Source organism: Crinia signifera, chromosome 7, assembly GCF_055691185.1.
Source record: "Crinia signifera chromosome 7, ASM5569118v1, whole genome shotgun sequence".
In the NCBI taxonomy this organism is placed as follows: domain Eukaryota; kingdom Metazoa; phylum Chordata; class Amphibia; order Anura; family Myobatrachidae; genus Crinia; species Crinia signifera.
Genome location: NC_139223.1, coordinates 125,786,362 through 125,807,118, shown reverse-complemented (window position 1 = coordinate 125,807,118; position 20,757 = coordinate 125,786,362). Strand labels below are relative to the sequence as shown.

The 20,757-nt window shown below is 43.6% G+C and overlaps 1 protein-coding gene across 1 annotated transcript in view; it reads left to right on the top strand.

Annotated features, from left to right (window-relative positions):
* The window catches only part of CFAP65 (cilia and flagella associated protein 65), a 97,385-nt gene extending 87,499 nt beyond the window's left edge, over positions 1-9,886 (top strand). The window contains exons 30-33 of the mRNA XM_083153732.1: positions 2,426-2,560; positions 3,789-4,073; positions 7,956-8,090; positions 8,897-9,886. Of these exons, the coding sequence (XP_083009858.1) occupies positions 2,426-2,560; positions 3,789-4,073; positions 7,956-8,090; positions 8,897-9,008 (667 nt within the window). The 3' untranslated portion in view covers positions 9,009-9,886. The remainder of the gene's footprint in view (positions 1-2,425; positions 2,561-3,788; positions 4,074-7,955; positions 8,091-8,896) is intronic.
* Positions 9,887-20,757: the final 10,871 nt, after the last annotated feature.

Here is a 20,757-nt window from a genome sequence, read left to right as displayed (position 1 = left end):
TTAAAGGTCGACATAGCTCAAGGTCGACATGACTTAAGGTCGACATGGGCCAATGTCGACATGGTTTTAGGTCGACAGTCATTAGGTTGACATGAGTTTTTCACTGTTTTTTGAGCCGACATGTGCCAACAGGCGGTATTTCATGCCCTACCATCCACTAGGGCGTGGTGGGAGAATAAAATAGTGTGCCGAGCGCAGCGAGGCACCGTGCCCGAAGCATCGCAAGCGAAGCGAGCGATGCGAGGGGCTGCGGTTCGACTCCAACTGTGTCCATGTTGACTGTGTCGACATTCGGGTAAAAAAAACAGTGAAAAACTCATGTCGACCTAATGACTGTCGACCTAAAACCATGTCGACCTTGGTCCATGTCGACCTTAAGTCATGTCGACCTTTAACCCTGCCGACCTTGGGAACAGTCGACCTTCCGGGGTCGACCTAATGACTGTAGACCTAAGTCTGTTCTGACAGATGTACCGCTTCCCTGCCTTTCATGGGCGTTCCCATGAAAACGCAGGGCGTGCGAATGGAGATGCATTTGTGACGTGCGTACGGGGGGCGGACAGCTGACTTAATCAGATGTCAGCTGCCCACCCATATCCCTGCTTTTCTTCGCTCATATGTACGAGTGGTCTAGAACACTTGTGCATGGGCGAGTGCTTTCCACATCGTTGGATGGTCCATCGACCATCGAATGATGGGGGAGGTTCCCACAAGCATGCTAATGGAAGTTCACATAAAACATCCGCTCGCATGCCGATCGGCCAAATTCGGTGTGCGAATGGGCAGCGCGGCCGATCCATTCGCTTGGCGGGTTTGGTACATTCGCTTCAGCCCGTGTACGCGTTCGAGCGAAGCGATCTGAATAAGGGCCATAGTGTTATATAGAAGAAACTTTTCATTGACTCAAAAAGTGGAAATCCAGGCCTGGCAGCAAGCATTTGCATCTTCAATGGCCATCCAGGTTAACTTGATAGGGGGTAAAGTATATTATGTTGACATTCTCGATGTCCTCCCCAGGCTTTTTTGATGCTGGGTTGTATTTTGAGGCAACCAGGGGGAGGAGCACAGCAGTAAAGCAGCAGCCCATTGTACACAACCCCCACCGCCAGCATGATGGTACTGAAATGTTGCTAATGTCTTGTAATGTATAATTGTCTCCTGAACCATATAGGGAATTAATGAGTTCGGCATCATCAGTATTGACCTACTAGTGCTGACGTTATGACTGCATAATTTTATAGAATCTGGCAAAACAGAAAAAGAGTTGCTTGTATATTGCATGGATAGTACTAAGTACTTCATAAGGCAATCTTTTCGCGTGAGTAAGTGCCGTACTATGTCGCACTTATGGAGTGTACACACGGTGAGATTCCCTTGCTATTTGACTTAAGATTCGAGTGCTATGCAATCTTTGCTAACTCTGTACTATTTACATACAATTCATACGATCTACATTCGATTTTCACTATATAGTCATTGCTGCCCTGTCTATCTGGGTTTCGATTTCTTCTGTGCCGGGAGAACGCATCGGGATCGCAAGGTAAAAACCTGTGCGATCTGCATGCGATTTTGACTATATAGTCAAAATCTTATGTCAAATCTCACCGTGTGTACACACCACACGGCATGTCGGCCACAAAACGGAGTGTAAGTTTAAGTACCGTTGTTGGTGTTAATTCACCACGATAGTGGCACCTTACACCCGTCTATAATTATTTTTCGTTATAATCAATTCAGGGCAAAGGCTTTTATTCTTGTTAATTAGTGGATTAGATCCAAAGTCAATTAAATAAAGGTTTTGCTGCATAAAGAATATTAGTAACAGAGAGCAACCTCTATGCGCTACTTTTACTGAATACAGCTCACAGTGGGTATTGAGCCTGGTGAAGAGATAAAGTGGAGATGAAGTGGAAGGTGACAGCGCAATGTTTAAAAAATGGGAGTTAAAGGTACCCATACACTTATCCGATTTGGGACGATTTCCCCGATACCGACGGATCAACCCGAGAATTCGCCCCAAATCGGATGTGTTTGACACCCGACAGATTGAACCTGCTGCAGGTGCAATCTATCGGTCCGGACCCATCAGTGGCACATCGTGGGTGCTTTTTAGCATCCACAATGAGTTGGGTCCAATCCATAGGTGTACCAGTGGTGACGTACAGGGTCCAGCAACGGGGTCTAGGCTGCGCTGAGTGCTAAGGGGGTGGGCATGCAGCGGTTGGGCAGGCAGTGTCCAGGAAGTGCTGAGCAGCAGGTGCTGTGTGGTGGCAACATTTGACAAAAAATTTCAAAAGACAGGCCTCCCGTTGATTGGCTGAGAGAGAGCAGAGAGCACTCTCACCAATCAACTGGCTAACGGGCTAAGACCTCAGTATGAATACTATATCTATGCATGGAGTAATTTTACTTGTTTCCTCTATAGACTACCCAAAAAGAAGGTCGAGAAACCTGCGCCTGTCACCCTCCAACCTGAGACAGGAGAGCCAGATGGGTATCCAGTAAAACCTACTAGGGTACAACAGGAAATGACAAGAGACATAATGGCAGGAATAATCAGGTAATGAGACACAAGTGGTTAGTTGGGTACACACTAGACGATGTTTACAGTCGCCCAGTTTGTATGCACCTTTACTGGCTATCACATATATACTTCTCTAATGCAACCTGGCCCAGACCGACCACCTCTTGTGTCATCTTATTTTGTGCTTTATTCCATATATTGCACTGTAAATACCATGATACACACCAATTGCTTAGTGCCTAATTACGCCTTCTAATATTGCCTAATATCCATGTATTTCTGTACAGCACTAAACCAGCACTGCAGTCATACAGTAAAGGCCTGACATTGTTAGGCCACATACACACAGAAAGGACTTTCTGAGCAGTATTGTTCACAATATCATCTAGTGTGTACACCCAATATCGTTAACGATGCGTGCTCTCACACATTATTAACAACCCCCCTCTCGTTCTGCATGTTCTGGCAAGGGAGGTCCCTGTTAAGGATGGCCATGCTGCAGATGCAACATGGCCGTCGCTCCGTTCCTCACCCACATAGTCAAGTGTGTATGCACTTGCAGAGGTCGGCACCATGCCCGGGTCCCCGTCGCCACCAATATTGGTGTCGGTGAGGAGTTTGCTAGTGTGTAGGGGGCTTACAGAATAAATTGTAATCTGCAATAGAGATTTAGTTTATGAACTAAAGACTCCCACTCCAATTTGCCAGTGACCAAACCAGCCCTGGTATAGCCAAAACACACGAACCAACTATTACGCAGATATCGCCATCCTCCGTTCCTGGCATACCATTACCACAGTACCCTCTTTCTTACCATCATCTACTAGGAGGAACACCACCTCTTTAAGCCAAACCAAGGATAAGAAGATGGAGTGGAAATTACAGTAACAATCTACAGTGGTTATTCTACATTGGGGCCCAATAGGAAAGGACACTCTATTGCAATTGCTGCACTCAGTGGGTCCAGCCATTGCAATAGAGGACTGGACTTCTGGACTATACAATTTTTTATTTCAATTGTATTATTAAATAGTTTTTTAATGTTTTATATTGTTGCACACAATGATTATATTCAGCGCAGTTACTCCATTCTTTAGCCTCTTGTTCATGTTATGGGGGGTGACTACCCATCCTGTGTAGCTGCTGCTTGAAAACCCAGCTGTCCACTGAGTGCCCCAACTGATATCTGGATATCACCTCCTTAGATCTAGTTTATGACCCTGTAAAGCTCTCAGCTATTAAGTATACAGTATCCATTTTGTAGAAATCTCTTGGATGACAAGCAGTTTCATGAAGCCCTGGAACAGATACAAGACGATCCTCTCCCTTACTTCAGCCAACTGCACAGCCCAGATATATGCCCAGGTACAACAGTCATCCCTGAGATTTCGGGTGTAACGTCAATGCAGACCCCAGCTGCAGCAGATGAGGAGGAGAAGGACATGGAGAAGTCACCAGCATCTCATCCAGTGCCAGATGTCACACATGAGAGGGCTGAAACCACAGATCTGCTTTGTTTAAAGGAGGAAATGAAAGAGAAGATTAAAAGGTAAAAGGTGGTTGGGGCTATGGGTGATAGACCTTGTATCAGTTGGCATTAGTGTGTGGCTTTTTCCAACACAGACCACTAGCATCAAGTTAAATATCCAACTATATACATGACCAGGCCTTTTATTGCTTAGATCACAGCTCTAACCAAACTTTGTTAGTCATTCCCCACTCTACCCTCCTTCACATGATCATAGACTGAGTGTGATGTCGCTGAGAGTGCTTGCTCACTGGTCCACTATCAGGTGCGTGTCTAATGAATGCCCAGGGAACACTGCAAGAAGGTGATTTAATTCCACGATTTTACTGCCCCATGTTTGCTGTGAGACAGCTGATGGCACAGCAAGCTTTAGGTTTAGATGGCAAGGTATGGGGGTTAGGCACTAGCATTGAGGGATAGGGTTAGGCTGCAGGAGGGAGGGTTAGAGGGGGTAAGTATATTTACCTGACCCATGTCGGGATTGCCCGCCATTGGAATGCCGGCGTCAGTCTCTGTATATATACCGTATATATCCCGTACAATAGAGAGCACAAGTTTAGGGTTCAAACAGGAGGCCCCTGCTGGATGCCACTGACGATGGTTACGTACTGTATGGAGTATGGGCTTTTTTTTTGGGGGGGGGGGGGGGGTTGTTGATGAGAACCACATAGCCCTTCTACTTTATCCATACTGCAATTCCAGCCAATTCATTCCTCCTTCTTTGACCCCCAGCAATGTAGTTCTTGTCCTCTTATTCTGATCCCTTACTCTCGCTCTATAATATTTTTAACCTATGCTGTTATAAAAACCTGTCATTTTCACAGCTCATCTTTCTATGCACCCATCTGCACATCTGACCTTCAAAACTGGACAGAGGACATATTTTAAGCCCTTATGTACATCTATGCATGCAAATGTACAAGGAGATTATTAAGCTTGGTGAAGTGATAAAGTGTCTGTTTTTTATCACCGGCCAATCAGCTCCATTACAGGCTTGGTTTAAATAATGACAGGTTGGCCGGTGATAAAAACCAGACACTTTATCACTTCACAAGCTTAATAAATCTACCTCTGAGACCAGGGCCAGATTAAGGTTTGTGGGGGCCCTGGACAACACAAGGTTTGTGGTTTTTAGAATCAAGATGTCAATTATCCTGACAGTTGTACGGTAGGTATGCTAACCTTCTCCCCTCCCTCAAAGTAACCCTTCTTTCCTCAACCCTAAACTTATCCTCCCTGCAGTATAAACCTTACACTCCCTGCAACCTAACCCTCCCCTCAAGCAGCTTAACCCTAGCCCTTTCCTGATACATAAATTTGGGATGTCAGCTGATGGTATCCTGACAGTTGTCGGGATTATGGCACCAGTCTTCCATCTGCCAACGTCCTGAGGGCCAGGATACGCACTACATCTTATTGTAAGGTATAGGACCTTGATGGCTAACCTTGACACTCCAGGTGTTTTTAAACTACACATCCCAGCATGCTCTGCTTTAGTTTTGATATTTGGCCATGCTAAATCTGATGCAGAGCATGCTGGGATGTGTAGTTCAACAACAGCTGGAGTGTCAAGGTTAGCCATCAAGGGTATAGGAGAATTGACACTGAATTATGTCATTTTCTAGAGCTGACCACCAGGTGGCACTAATAGATCACATAGCAAACAGTCCTAATAATCGGGACATCATTTTCCTTCTTTCCATGTAGGTCTATGTAACTCATTGTTACTACATTTACACCTATGAACATCTCCTTACCGCAAACTCCTTACCACAAACAAAAAGGGCGAATCACACCTCATATATTAATCCTGTATTCCGTCAATTTTCCAATATGTACGTCTGATATACCCACAGTATAGACAGGTGTGGGTCATTAGATCAAAAGAAGAAAAGGTCAACATGAAAAAGTCAACATGCATGTGGTCGACAAAGGTGACAAAAAGATTGCCACAAGCAAATAGTCGACACAGGAAAAGGGCAACATGATATTTCACATCTTTGTGTTGATGTCGACATGGACCCTCAATTAGTGTAAGGCGTACCCTTGCTTTGCTCGCCATGCTTCGGCCATGGTGCCGCGCTTCACATGAGCACACTTTACCAATCTAAATTGTAGACCACGTTGCTCGTAAAGTATGAATCAAATATCTGAAAGAAAGTCATTGTATACAGCTCATGTTGACATTTTCATGAGTCGACCATTGCCATGTTGACCTAATGCTTGTGTCTACCTTTTGTCAATGTCACCTTAGTTAATGTCGACCTAATAACCAAAACCATTAAAGGTCCATACACACTGGGCGACTATGCCCAGAGTGTATGGACAGCGATGATCGCATTCATCGCTGCTGGGAAAGCCGCTCAGTGCATACACACTGAGCGGCTTTCCCCCTGCCTGGCGCCGACGGAGGAGGGGAGGACGGCGTTGCATAGCGGAGCACTATGCAAAGCCATCCTGAAAGCCGCTCATCTGCTGGTGGATGAACGGCTTTCCCACTCACCGCTTTTCACCGCTCATCCCCACTGGGCGGCTATGAGCTGAAAGCCACTCAAACCTCCTGTTTTAAATGACTTTTAGCTCAAAGTCACCCAGTGTGTATGGGCTTTATGAAGTAACTGAATTTCAATCCATGAACAATGAAAGATCAGAAAGATGTAACAATTGTGGATCCACCCATATTTGTACATATTATTATTATTATTATTACCAGTTATTTATATAGCGCGCAAATTCTGAAGCCCTTTACAGAGAATATTTGAACATCAGTCCCTGCCCCAGTGGAGCTTACAATCTATATTCCCTACCACATGTACACGGACACACAGACATTCTAGGGTTAATATTTGTTGGGAACCAATTATCCTACCAGTATATTTTTGGATTGTGGGAGGAAACCGGAGTACCCAGAGGAAACCCACACAACGAGGAGAATATACAAACTCCACACAGTTAGGGCCATGGTGGGAATCGAACGCATGACCTCAGTGCTGTGAGGCAGTAATGCTAACCATTACACCATCCGTGCTGCTAAATATATATAGACAAAATACAAATACATACAAAAACATAAAAGCCCAACATACTTTTGTGCCATGTAAGCCGACAGTAGGATGGTATTGTAAATGTTTGTTTTATTAATTCTAGTAATTCAGAGTTTTGTCTTTTGGTTAGGTTTGTCCATCTTTGTGCTCCTTACTCTATAGTATTTTTCTTATGCTAAATATAAATAAGTGAGCCTGGCTTAGTTAACGTCACAATAAAGTGTTACTGTTACACGTTATAATACATACTGTAGAAGATTTTTTTTTCTAATTGTTTCACTAGAATCTAAGAAAGAAAGTAGGAAATTACTGTATCGGAAGAGATTATATTATGATAAATATCGCTATTTTATTATGAAATTGCAGGGATAAATTACAAATATTTTTGTAAAAATTTGAAATTTTCAATAAACTTTATTATTTACATATATATTTTTTACAAATGTTTTCCATTTTTTTCATAGACTATTGTATATCCCCCCCAATATCCAGCTCATACAGTGCTATAGATTTTTTTTTTCTTGATATTGGTGTCAGAGCCTCATAAGGGTACACAAGGCTGTTGTGTTGTTTGGAGCAAGGTGCACAGCTTAATCCCAAACTGGGCAAAGTGTAACACAATCAGATCCTAAACATGGTTACACCTTTCTATTCAGAGGAGGTTTCAGCTTGCATGTATCAAACCAGTTTTAAAAGACCCCCCCACCACCACCCAGCAGGAAGATTATTAAAAGGAATGTGTCAAAGGTTCCTTTTACCATTTGGAGGTTACTTCTGTGACTGTACTGACCTCTCAACATTTTCAGAAAGTACTTGTACTGTACCCAAATATTGTGACATTTTGGAACATCTTTTCCAGGACACCAATATTTAGCCACCTTGCAGAGGCCATTCTGGAGAACACTTTGCAGAACATTATGACTGAAGCAAACCGTGGAGAAGTTGTACTCACAACCCGTCCTCGTGTCATCGCCCTACCTCCTGTGACCCCCAGGTGTGTCTTGGTGCTGGTGCAGAGTTAGGTAGTCCATAATCCTGTCACTTTGCTACTGAAAAGTGAAAGAAAGCCACTATTGTATATCTCAGAATCCTTATGGGGGTCCTACCATCGGGAAACTCGCTCTTTACTAATGTGTACTACTGGGTTAGGGTAAACTGCATAGTTTATTCTAAAGGTGCCCACACACTAGAAAGATCTGCGATCTTAAGATGTGCGCATAAATTAGCCTTCAAATCTTTTGCCTTTCCTGGACAAAAGATTTCAGGCAAGCGCACATCTTTACCAAAGATTGTTCTTAAGATCCTGTGTGTGTTCCTATGGATCTTTTGTTAAATCTTCTGGTCTTTCATGCAGCACGTAAGATCAGAAGATTTAGCAAAAGATCCACGGGAGTGCGCATCGGTAAAAAAAATTGGCCGATAATCAACCGATTATCGGTAAACATCGGACAATATATATCAGCCGATTTATCGGAAATCTGCCAAAAAAATCGTTCTAGTGTGTGGGCACCTTTACAACAAAAAAAATGGCAGCATTTTTTTTTAAATGTTCTGGATAGGTATACATTTTGTGAATTAATATTAGTAGCAGTAAGAGTAGGTTAACCAATATATGTGTAATTTAACAGATTGTCTGCAAACATGATAGATTTGGAGTACAGTGATGAATTTCATCCTACTGCACCTCTCCATAGAAGACACTGTCCCAGGTGACAGACGCTCAGCACTTTACAGCTGTGTAAACACCAAAGGTTTGTGGCTTTGTGAACAAATAATATATCTTGCGTCTGTGTTTGACAGGGGGATCACACCGAGCTCCTCATCCCGGGCAGCATCCATAGCACACAATGTACCAGCAGCTTCTAACTTGCCTGCAGCTCCAAGACCTCTTCTTTCTATGGATATTCAGTAATGGACTCTCTGTCCACCACAGAGTGTAATATCACAAGGTTACTCAGCACAGCGTTCATTAATCCATTGCCAATTAAAAATAATTAGTAATAAAGCTAATGTGCTCATAAATGTAAGTGTGACCTTTGCCTGCACATAGTGGAGACAGCCATTGTGTAAGTGGATCAGATATTTTTGCCTGCACATAGTGGAGACAGCCATTGTGTAAGTGGATCAGATATTCAGTTCGCTAGAAACATCAATGAGGCATAAGGAACAAAGCGCTTCTCTAATGCCAATAGCACCTAGGGGGTTATTCTAGTCCATTCTTTCTGACAAAATCCTTCTTAGATGGACAAAACCATGTGCACTGCGGGTGAGGCAGGTGTTACTTGTGCAGAGAGAATTAGATTTGGGTGGGGTTTTTCTTCAAAGTGAGACTTATATTGAAGTGTAAAATCATGCAGTCAGTATTTTCCCTGCACAGAAACAAAATAACTCACCCAAATCTAATTCTCTCTGCACATGTTACATCTGCCCCCTGCAGTGCACATGGTTTTGTCCATCTAAGAAGGATTTTGTCAGAAAGAATGAACTAGAATAAACCCCCTAGTGAGCAGATAGGTTGTCATTTCATACGCGTTGCCCCCCACAAACTTGGCACCTCCAAAGTGTATAGGATATACTGCAAAAGATCTTACCAGTAATTTACAGATAATTCTCCAATTGTTTTCTGTGCTGTGACTATAAGGCCTTACCTCATATTGCCTTCCAAAGGCTTCCAAACATTGACGATTCAGCATTGATAGGAATTCATTATGTGGAAATGCAGGAATATGAAACATGCTACTCATGCGATATCGGTCAGTTCAAAGGTAAAATAAAATGATTGTGATTACAGAGGATTTATTGTTATGTTTTTCAAAATTCAGATTTATAAATTGATATATATATATATATATATATATATATATATATATATATATATATATATATATATATAGAGATACAGAAGTACCAACACACTCACCATTCCTAAGAATGGGGTGCAAACAGCACCCACTTCCCAGGATGGGGTGCATTGGCCTGTGACCACACACTCTAGTAAATACAAACACAGGGGGCGCAGCACTCACTACAACAAACTAACTCACCTTAAAATTCAAATAATCAATAAATAAATAATGGGGTTTTAGTTCATGAATTGATCAATGCATTTAAGCTTGCAGCCCATCGCCAAGGGACCCCATTTCACTACAAGTCCTACACTAACAACTGGTTTTCATGGGAACCTGGCAACTGTTTGCACATCATAGCTAAAAAGAACATGTGTTATTTTCCTGGGTTAAAGCTCAACTGCCATGTCCTTATGGCTTTTAAAGTTGAGACCATACCAAACACAGCACCTGAATTAGTATTAAAGGGGCAGCTGTCACAGGTTTCAGGTAAATGAGCTTATCTAGGGTGCATGAGAAAGCTATGATCACAGTAACAGGTTAATTAAAAATCAACCCAAAAATATAGATACAGAAGTACCAACACACTCACCATTCCTAAGAATGGGGTGCAAACAGCACCCACTTCCCAGGATGGGGTGCATTGGCCTGTGACCTTTGGCGATGGGCTGCAAGCTTAAATGCATTGATCAATTCATGAACTAAAACCCCATTATTTATTTAATTGATTATTTGAATGTTAAGGTGAGTTAGTTTGTTGTAGTGAGTGCTGGGCCCCCTGTGTTTGTGTGTGTATATATATATATATATATATATATATATATATATATATATAAAAACAACAATGGTGAGATGGTGCAAAATGGTGTGAATCTTATTCAATATAACCTTATAAGATCATCAACAATAAAAAGTCCCGAAATCCTTGAGAATGTTTATTGATATGCTCAACACTTGTGTGCGGGCGGCACTCGGAGACCGCACAAAATCAGAAGTAGAGTTCGAAAAAAATGGGTGCTGACAGGTGCCCCCATCCTGACGAAGGGGGCACGATCCCCGAAACATTGAGTTGGCAATAAAAGCACCCATTTTTTTCACACTCTACTTCTAATTTCGAGCAGTCTCCGAGTGCCGCCCGCACTGTCCCTACATATCATTGGGGACATGGTTAAGTTGTTCCTACCTGAGGGCACCGGAGCAAACTAGCCCAGGGGGCCAGAGCATCGTTGTTGCTGTATAATATATATATATATATATATATATATATATATATACATATACACATACATACACACACTTTTTGCATCTGTGCAGCTACCCGGTGAACCTTTCAGGCATCAGATCACCTGATTTGGAGAGGAGCCCAACCATCGGTGCTTAGAACGTTATAGCTCTCTGAAAACTGGTTACCTGTGCAGACACTGTATAGCTATACTGTGTATACCAGCTGTTGTGAATCTAAAGTCCCACCTTCCCTTTGTAGCCTTTTCATGGCAAATGTTGAATAATCTTGAAATTATTTGTAAAAACTGAATAAATGATGATTTGTGAGGCTCTAACTGCCGCAAGACTCATCCGTTATTCTGAAGAGGTGTTTAGGGGTCAGGATCGGTGTGGTGATCACAGCGTATAGAATATGAGCTGCACTTGTAATGTCCCACAGCTTAATAAATGGTTTAAAATCAAATAAATTTAAAATATAGCATGCACATGTCACGCTATATTATAGGTGATGTGTGCATGATGTGTAATTCAAACCAATAAAAAAAATACACACAAAAAAAAGGAGCAATACTTGCTCTCCTAGTCCAGGCGGGAGACTACCGGTTCTGGTTGCACGCTGGGAAAGGGGAGTTTATCTTCGACATCCCGTCCACATTCTAGTGAAGTGGGCAGGATGGGGAGAGCTCGTCAGCATTTCTGAAACCTTATTCAGTTATAGGTCGGACAGATTTTAAATGCGCAGACATTTAGAATTGGGAAAGGATGTGACCTAGATTATTCTAAAATTTGGTGTAAAAACAAATATACGAAGCATTTGTATATTTGTTTGGCTACATGCAGAAGCAGACAGTATTTTCCTGCATGCAAAAGTATTAAGTGTTGGTTTGAATAAGCCCCTAAGGACAAACAACTAATTACAGTAACATCTATGAGGTCAGGCCTATCTGATGGTAAAGCAGTTCACTTATCTCCACGCATTGCAGCTGCTTATCCTGATAATACATTAAACTTCTAAATGGTCACTTTAAGCTGACCCACCTCTGCTTTCCTTAGATCAGGACTTATTGCGCCAGGTATGCATAAATCCACAGTCATTTCATGCATCATTATCCCTCTAATACTCCGCCCCTGCCTGGTGGAACGTAATAAGGAATAAGTGTTACCTTTCAGTTCTCTGACAAATCCCTGGCTAAACCTTACTACACACTGTGCACTGTGCAATTTTCCTATCAATGGAACGACACTATAGCACCAGAACACACTTAAGTATTTATTTTGTTAAAGGTGGTGATTTCTGCCAAACAACATTACATTTGCTTATGTTCATCCACAAGGCTGATCAGGCTAACTAATAGGAAACATTGACGCGTTTTGGCCGGCATTTCTGCCAATTTATGGACAGGTTTATTGGTTGTGTGGTGAAGCCTGCACTCTGCACACTACACCCAAACACAAGCTGATCATCCAATTATTAGCAATTTGGGCTAAAAATTGGGTAGAGGGTACCAAGATTAAGGGGCTGATTGAGAGTTTGCTATTCGGTGCAAATTTTGTTCCTAGAAGAAATTAAAAACATTTTGTGCTGCAGAATGGAAAATGTGAAATGGAAAATGTGAAGCCCGATTCAGAGATGAAGTGCAATACCATGTGCGTTCTCATGGTATTTCCCTAATGACGCAGGTGCGGGGGGCAGGCAGCTGAAGTCAGCGGATGTCAGCTGCCTGCCCGCTTGCCGCACAGGGCATCCTGCAGATCTGAGACACCACAGAGGTGTCTCAGATCTGCGAGTGCAGGAGAAATCATTCAATGGTCGGCAACCATCGAGTCTCCCCCCACACCCAAGGCTGCGAAGAGCAAACATCCATTTGCAGCAATGTGGGGATCACGGCGTGCGAGGGGGGGGCATGCATGCAGCATCTGGTGGACTTGCCAGACTGGGAAATTCGCAGCCTTGCAAGTCAACCAGAATAACCTCCATGGTTTCATTGGTTGCAGATCTGCACACTGCTCATGAGTGTACATATAGCATGGTGCGCAGACTACAGGGCATTTGCTTGAAATACAATCAGTAAATACTAGAAAATTCTTGGGTTCAGAGTTTTAAAATTTTATTTAGAAATATTTTTAGAAGTGTGGAGGCTGCCCTGTCGTGGCCTGAATCAGCCAATCCCCTCACTAGTAATAATTACACAATTGAAGCATGAGACACAAAGGACTAAAATTGCTACACAGTTGAAAGCATCTTATGCTGGGTACACACCAGGACGACTAGGGCCAGATCCCCACAATCTACATCCAATTCCGATCAATTGGATGTAGATTGTGTGCTGATTGGGCCCTTTTCTGACCTGGTGTGGACCGATACCGATCCGATGCGCGGTCCCGCGGGTCGGTCGGTCGTTATGCAGGTAGGATCTCAATGACGACCATACAGCCGGGTGCGGGTCGCCATCGGATCGGACCCGCTCACGGTGCACATTGTGAGCGGGTCGTGCCCCCCCCCCCCCCCGCGTCACCGTGAGCGGGTCGGACGAGACACTGACGACCCGCTCACGATATGCATCGTGAGCGGGTCGTCCTGGTGTGTACCCTACATTAGTTTTGCATCAATGCACCTAGCTGGTCCATCCTGTGTACATCACAGTGCCCTTCTGCTCTATGTTCTCTATAGAGGGGTCTCAGAACTACTGTAGGTGTGCAAGACTCCAATCTAATTTCAATAATCTCTTTTAGCAAAGAAACCAGCTACCCACCCACGCCCAACAGTTATACACAGTGCTAACCTTTCCTCCCTTAATACAACCACATTGCTCATTAAATCTGTACCATCACGTACCTCCCAAGTGTCCACATTTTGGCTGTACAGTCCTAACTGGAATTTTTATCCAAAAGGGGTATCTTAGACAAATAGGGTTGTCTTTTACCACCCCGATATTCAAATGAAGAGAGGTATGCACTAAATCTAGGTTCACTTGCACAAATAAAGACAGTCTTGTACTCTGATAAAGAAGACTCTTGCCTGAATGATGTCCCTAGTTAAAGTGAATTTATAAGCTGAAGGTTGGCTTCTCTTGGGCAGTACAGGGTCTCACTGGACCCAGTACTACAATTGTGATAATATCCGGTGATGGTGCTGTAGCTGTGCTTTGGCAGTTGGACCCACAAGAAGCCTGTTATGTGCAAAGCAGAGATCCTATATAAGGGCAACCCAGTATTTATGTACCCCACTGACATCTGTGTCCTGTAGCAGCTGTATGCCCTTTATACATATGTTGTAGAATCACTTAGAATTTTCGGTGCTGAATCATTCATATGCACAGCCCAAACTACAGGGATTTAAGGGGTTTTATTCTGTGGATGTGACTTTGAAGACACAAAGTAATGGTGACTGCTATTTTTTTCTGTTTTACACTGATAAAAGCCATTTCTAAAATTCAAATAGAGACAAGTAAAAAATAAGCTTATTTTCTCTGCTTTTAATCAGCCTTTAGTGTGTGGATAATGAGTGGTTAATGTTCTAGTTCTGCCTTATCAGCAGTTGTGGCCTCAGGCCTTCCTCTAACCTAGCCCCACACACACACAGCTCCTCTGTAATAGGGGAGGGGTATTTAGGTTTGGTTATTCTCTGCTGGAAGCAGATTATCTTTGACATTTTCTGTAATAAATCCTGATGAAACTTTGTTTAGTCCCGAGTTTCCTCCCCCGCATCGCCCATCGTCCTTAAAACAGGGCACTCTGCCGGAACAACCTTCTGATTGGCAAGGCCGAGGGAAAGCCTGGGGATCCCTATCAGCAAATTGTATAGAACAAATTTCTAAATACAAGAAATCACTATAAATGTTACACCCCGGTTTTAGAGGGTTTCTTTATAAGAACAGGTACAGGCTACATATTGCTTAGGGTTCATGTACTGTTAGCACTTCCCATTGTAGATCTTGTCATTCCTCTGTAGACAGATGACATGCAGCATCACACACTGATCACCAAATTTACAAGTACTCCAGTACACTTAGCACTTAACTTACTCCAACCTACAAAAAGGGGTGTGGTATGGCGCTCCGACAGGGGGGACCCCGACGGTCAGTATCCCGACATCGGATTCCTGACTGCTGGTGCTCCGACAGGGGGGCGAGTGCAAAGAAACCCCTTGCGGGCTTTCTGTGCTCACCACAGGTTCTATACTCCCTCTATGGGGGTCGTGGACCCCCACAAGGGAGAATAGCCCCTGTGAGTCAGAATTCCCCCTGTCGGAGCGTCATACGGCACCCTACAAAAAGGTCCAACTGTTTCATATTTGCTGTGAAATAGTTTGATAGGAAGACTGCAAATTTTTTTGTAAAATCCACTTCTATCTTTAAGCTAGTGGATGTTGTACTACCCGCTGACAGTTGGGATTCTGACGGTCATTTCTCAGACATCAGAATCCTATCTGTCAATAGCCTGAGAGGAGGGGGAGCGCATTCAAAACCCCTTGCGGGGTTACTGAGCTCACCACCTATTCTGTTCTCCCTCTAGGGGGGTCCCAACTGCCAGGCTTATAACCGTCCGGTTTCCGATGTTGGACAAACGACCGTCAGAATCCTGACTGTCATTGAGTCATCTGCCACCTAACTTAGCACTTCTCAAATCTACGGTGTAACCAACTGCCGACCACACTCTACAGCATTCCAAATATTAAATTAAGAACTGTTAATACATGCTGCCTTTCCTGCCAATAGAACTTGAGAAGTTTTTGCTGATATTTTTATTTAATTAAATCAAGATAGTTAAATGCGGTAGTCTGAGAGCTAGAAGGATTATAGTCTAATAGATGATCACTAGACCAATTTCTGCTGTCCACAACACTTCATCCCAAACTACAAAGAGTTATGCTAGGCAGACATTGTCAGATAAGATGCCTGTCAGTCGCTGATCGGCCTTGGGCATACATTCTGCAGAGCTTGCCGATAATTGCATAATGTATGCACAGCTTAATAGATATTTGCACAAATTATTGTATTGGTGTTGTTAAATCTTTCGATGGCAACATCTGAAGACAAGCATTGGAAGAATATTAAGGAGATTCAAGACCAGATTTAAAATTAATGAGATCCAAAACAGGATTAACTTTTTTGAAAAATAAATGAAAAGTTCACAATTACTAAATGGGTGGAAAATATTTATCTTTCCTGCCCATTTTTGGCCACAGAGTATTATACTTTCCCTATTCTTATACTAAGGGGATACTGTATTCCACTATATCTCACTCAAGCTGCAAACACCACCAGTAACCTCTATATTGAAGAGTGGCACGGACCCCACCTACTCACCGTGAACCTTTTTGGGGACTGATATTGTGTGGATTAAAAAGTGAACTGTAGAGGATATTACTAATATTTGCTGTTTTTGCCCCCTCGTAAATGGCTCATAATACTAAAAAATGAGACAAACAGACTATAGTATGGGCCCTGATAAATCAGGATCCAATATTTAGAGATGGTCCCAATGGCATGAAAGGTTTAGCCCATCTCCCAAAGTTTTATGGTACCATTCCTTATGTGACAGCATTTAGATTTCCACAAAGGTAACTATTGGTACTAAGCAAGGGCCCTCACCACTGAGCAGTGAGCCCACAACTCCCAAACTCCACATTTGACCTTATGCTGGCACTGTAAAGATGTGGACAAGGATCAGGGCCTAAAGTGGTCATGTAGAGGTGGTGGAACTAATTTCTCTATGCCATCTAATTACCCTCCCCCCATAAGGCAGAGACAGGGAGAGTGGTAGGGTTTTTTTGGAATCCCCGTGCAAACTAGAATGCTCTTCTGTGAGAATTACTGTGTAGGGCCAATGTGGAGATTCAAATGTTCCACCCCGTTCCCCCTCACTTTAACCTTTGCTGAGGAGGAACTCACTTGTAGGGTGCACAATGCAGGCACCCCTGGATCAAGGAACCTGTGTGCACCACACATCTGCACCCATTATAAATATGCCTATGATCCTGAAATATTCAAATGTTTCACTTTAGGGGAACTGAAGTGCCAAATACACTATGCTCATTAAACTGGCATACACAGCACAGAGTATATCAGGAGAAGGGTGATGTGTTAGTGAGGACAAGGCTGCATTATGGGGTGCCGGATGAATCACTGTAAGTTGGGATTCCGATGGTCGTTTCTCTGACATCTGAATCCTGACAGTCGGAATCCCGACTTACACAGGCTATTTTTCCTCATGGGGGTCCACAAACTTCATAGAGGAGAATAGAATAGGTGGGGAGCAAAGAGAGCCAGCAAGGGGCTTAAATGTGCTCACCCCTGCCGGACTGTCAGGACAGTCAGGATCAACATTCCGACTGTCGGTGAGTTATAACCATACCTGCATGATGTGAGGAGACGAATAAAAACAGCAGGAAGACTGCTAGTGTAATAACTAGTGTACCCCCAACAGCAGAGAATAATGAAGTGAGACTCCTGCCACTTTGGTATGGCAAAACTGTACATAATTGTTTTTCATATACATATATAAAGAACTAATCCATGGCACTCACCATTGCTAGATTTGGGGTGCAACATGGTTAGTGACCACATTGTTTAAATAGAAATCTACACTCACTATATTAACTAATAATATTAAAGCACTTTTCTGCAGGTTTCTACTCTATTGCTCAAAATAATTACCATAAAACATTAGTGTTCTACTTTAAGTATGCTATGTGGTTTAAAGCTCACAGCAACTGTGCTTTTAAAGGTGAGGCAGTTACCAACACACCTGTTGCAAAGCACCAAGGCAGGATGTAGTTAGCCGTCTAATCTATAGATTGTAAGCTACCTCCATGTCGGTTTGTATCTACCCAGTTTGTTTTTAATCACTGTTTCCAATTGTAAAGCGCAATGGAATATGCTGCGCTATATAAGATAGCCACATCATTCACGTTCCCACCCAGCGCCTGTACTATGATAACAGGTGCTGGGACTGGTGCATGCACGGTACCGACCTCTGTACTGCGCATGTGGCCAGCTTCTATGGGCTGCTTCTGCAACAGCCCAAAGAAGGGAAATCATGGTTCCGGCGCCTGTACAATACAGATGACCAGCGCATGACCAGTACCGACATAGGTACTTCGCATGCGCCTACCCCGGATTTTATGAGTTGCCACTCAGCAGCCTATAGAGGCATCCTAGAGGAAGGGAGCACCTCCCAATGGGACTGCCTTGGTGACTGGCAGGTCGGACTTCCAATAGGAAGTCACTGCCAGTCACAGTGAAGCCAGTGCGGTCTCACAGACTGCATCTGGCTTCAGTAAAGTGACGGATTTTCAGTTCACCACAGTGACGGATTTTACCTAGAGGGGGGCTGCAGCCCTGAAGCCCATAGGTAAAAACTGCCACTGGTGTATACTGTATTTATTTATTAACAGTTTCGGTACTTGTGTATTATAGCGGCGCCCCTGATGTACATCGCGCAATGTTTTTATCGCATCGCATGCCATGCACCCGATGGCATGCGATGTGACGCGATTTTGGCCCCCTATGCGATGAAACATTGTATAAGCACCCTAAAGGGTGCTTTTAAGCACCCAACTGGGTGCTTACAATGTTAAATGCACCCCCACGCCACCCCCCCACTATAAACGTGAACCCGAAGCGTGGCAAGCGCAGCGAGCCCGCGAGGGGCGGCGGTACGCGTCCTCCGACCTTTTCATACCCCCACTATCCACGTCGGCGTGGAGTTGAGAATAGAAAGTGTGGCAAGCGCAGCGAGCCACCGAGCCCGAAGCATGGCGAGGGGACGCGGATACCTGTGAAGCCCGCGAGGGGACGCCGATACCTGTGAAGGTATCGGCGTCCCCTCGCCACGCTTCGGGCTCGCAACACATTATATTCTCAACTCCACGCCGACGTGGATAGTGGGGGTATAAAAAGGTCGGAGGACGCGTACCGCTGCCGCTCGCCACGCTTCGGGTTCACGTTTATAGTGGGGGGGTGGCGTGGGGGTGCATTTAACATTGTAAGCACCCATTAGGGTGCTTATACAATTTTTAATCGCATCGCATTGTATGGCATTGTATGCCATACACAATGTCATACATTTTTAAAATTGTATGACATTGTACAATATCGCGCGATATCGCGTCGCATCGCATACCATCGCATGCCTTATGGTATGCGATGCGATGGGCGCCGCTATAATACACAGTACCACAGTTTCTTATATAGCGCAGCAGATTCTGTTGCGCTTTACAATTGTAAACAGAGATAAAACAAACTGGGTAACAACAGACAGACTTGGAGAAAAGAGGGCCCTGCTGCAAGCTTACAATCTACACATTTATCACCTTACCAAACATGTAGATGACATATTTTTGGGGTCTCTTGCCATCACTGAGCTGATATTGGAGTCACTCTTTCTCTCCCAGATCCAGCCCTCTCTGGGCGCTGGGTGGCTCCACTTTAACGGTAGCAGCAAAGACCAACACACGAGCATGAGGCCGATGTACTATGAATGCCCAAAGGGGGACTGAGGGAGCTGGGGCTATGGTAGCCAAAAGGTGCACATTAATTAGCTCTGTCCGCTTGCCACATCTACAGTATGTGGAAGGCACAGTGCTGGGGCTGGGCGCAGAGGACAGGCACAGCGGCAGCCACTGGGAACATCGTCACCTGCCATTACCATGGTAGCAGGCCGCTGGTTGGCTGAGAGACAGCCATTCTCAGCCAACCAGCATCCTATTATTACTATTGTTACTAATTTGAAAGTTTTCAATGCAGCTGTGGGATGAACAGAACGAGCTGTAAGGCGTCCCGGCTGCCAATCTATTAAAGATACACCGTACCGGCAAGTACCATCATACTTGTGTGTGTATTATATATATATATATATATATATACACACACACACAGACACACCACATGATCCATTGAAAAGTAGTAAATGATTCCCAGCCTGTAAATGCAGCCCTCCCATCATAGTGATTACAGACTTTCTTTGCCTGCATGTCAGTCCTGAGGGCTCCTGTACCTGTCTCTAATGTGATAACGTCATATGCAAAACCTCCATGTTTTACTGGTGACAGCAGCTGCAAGGAGAGAAATGACTGGAGATAATTTTCATATGGAAGTCATAATCCACTTCTCAGAGATTTGAATGAAGCCAAACAGGTTCCTTATTATTCAAAACTAACAGAAAGGAAGCTGTTGATAGGAAAGAGGAAGAAAATAAACATCATGCAGAGGCAGATGGTAAAGGTAGAGACCAGGAGGGTGGGGAGAGCAATTGCTTAAAAGCAACTGACATTCCCAATCCTTTGTGTTCTACTGAGACACAAATTAAACCTTCCTAATAACAGTGACAGGTCTGTTCCATACATAAGGAAAAATATCACTCCAGTAAATGATTTATATTATCATTCAATTCATGCATGTTGTAACTTTGGTGTGGGTCGGATAGTACAAGGATGTCTGCAGTTTGTGGTTCTGGAGATATAGATTCAAATTTGTTTGATACAAGGAAGAAGACAAAATTCTAATTGCATCCTTCCCATGCATTGTATCTAACTGCATTTGGGACAACTGACCAACCCATTTCAAGACACAACATCCTGAATATTCA